General features: G+C 36.8%; 1 protein-coding gene across 1 annotated transcript; it reads left to right on the top strand.

Moving 5' to 3' along the window:
* The first annotated feature begins 488 nt into the window (after nt 1–488).
* LOC107828188 (uncharacterized) lies at nt 489–1,010 on the top strand. Its single transcript, XM_016655458.2, has one exon. It carries the CDS (start codon nt 489–491, stop codon nt 1,008–1,010), a length of 522 nt encoding a protein of 173 aa, XP_016510944.2.
* The last annotated feature ends 878 nt before the right edge of the window (nt 1,011–1,888 follow it).

Below are 1,888 nucleotides of genomic sequence, written 5' to 3'. Positions count from 1 at the left end.
AGGAACAACCAACATGGAAACTAATTAGGACTTTTACACTAAATTAAATACTACCACATTAATGCTCAATATTCAAGATCTAAACATACTAAAAGAACGACCAAGTATAAACTACAGTAAAAGTACATGTCAAACCGAACTCTAATTTATTTTTAACCAAACTCTAATTTAAATTGAATAAAAAGATAAAAGCACTATAAATTAAACCCCTCGGAAAAGGGAAAAAAATGAAAAGAAACGTCTCTTGGTTTACGGCGGTGAGAAGTTATAAACAGAAAAATTAGGAAACTAATATGGCAAACAGTATATTTACAATAGGAAACTACCAATGTTATATGGCTTTAGGAATCCCTACCAAAATAGTATCTGTTTCAATCTCTTCCCTATAAATATCAAACTTTAAGAATTCCAAATTGTTCAAAAGCTTTCAAAGCACAATCTATCTACACTTGAAAAACACGAAAAAATAAGAAGAAGAAAACGAGGAGATGGGAACAGGAAAGAAGAAGATACAGATCGAGAAAATCACAAAAGAAACGTCTAGAATGGTTACATTCTCTAAAAGACGCAAAGGGCTTTTCAAAAAAGCTGGAGAACTTGAATCCATGACCGGATCTCGAGTTGCGGCGGTGGTTTTTTCGCCCACCGGAAGGCCTTACACTTGCGGCAATGTTACTTGTGCAATTGAGAGGCACTTTTCAAGTTTTTCAGAACCATTATCGTCTGGGCTGAATTCTCATCATTCTAATTCTGATGATGTTTCTGGCAGTTCCTCGGGGCCGAGATCATCCCCGTCCCCGAGGAATGGCCTCCGCGATTGGTTGGAGGATATAGATGTTGAAGAATGTCAAAACTTGAATCAACTCTTGTTGTTGAAGGAGCAGTTGGAAGGAACAAGAGAGAAGCTTGCTTCAGAAGATTCTGAGTGTTTTCAGGCTCTGTTTATGACAGGTCGGCTCAATAAAAAAAGTGGCCTAAAGTTAAATTTTAATAAAAGCAATAGTGTTTAAGCTTGATTATTTAAGCTTATTAGCGTTTTATTCTTCTCTCTCGAGATGTTAATTATATTTTTACAAACAATTTGATGTTTGTATTGCCTTTTCAGTATAATCAATTCATCTAATTTATCTTAAGACATTATTAATCTATGTACGATTTTATTAATTCTACGTTAAAAACATGTTACATGAATTGATAATATTATTCTATGTGTGTACGGTCAAAATAGATTTCGGCTTTAACACGACCGATTGAGTTCGAACAATGGCCTATTGAAGCAAGACCCCGAAGGTGCAACAAACCAAATCTTGAATCCGATCAGGCCGACCCGTGCCAAAACCATTATCAAGCTCGAGTGGAAGTCGACACAAAATAGTATACCAGCCAGCACTGGCCTCGACCTCGAAGCAACTCGGGGGCTCGGACCAAGATCGGGCTCGAACTGAAATCGAGCTTAAACCAAAGCAGGCGTCTTCCAGCAAGATCGAGCTCACAGACAAGAACCGTTGCAATCCCACTAGAAAGAATCTTGACATAAATCACGGAAAAGCTGGCTCATCATGGGTCTCCCACTGAAGGTTATTTTATTATACTTGGAGCCAATTCCCTCCAATATAAAAGGGGCTTGGCTACCACCTCTTAGGGGCAGGTTTTTTCCAAAGTCATACATTGTAACACAAAGCAACATATTTCTGGAGAGTAAAGCATCTCTTTTTCAGTCTTCTTAGATTGATTTCATCTTGTGAAATTCTAAGACTCATTTGTTCTGGATAATCTTGTCTGTCTTGTATTTTCTCCAAATCTAAATTCGCATTGATATTTATCATTACATTTTTTCATATCAAAGTATACCACATATCCTTAGAACTACGTATAAATTCAACTATAT

Source organism: Nicotiana tabacum, chromosome 19, assembly GCF_000715075.1.
Source record: "Nicotiana tabacum cultivar K326 chromosome 19, ASM71507v2, whole genome shotgun sequence".
Lineage (NCBI taxonomy): Eukaryota > Viridiplantae > Streptophyta > Magnoliopsida > Solanales > Solanaceae > Nicotiana > Nicotiana tabacum.
This window is presented reverse-complemented; position numbering and strand designations above follow the sequence as displayed.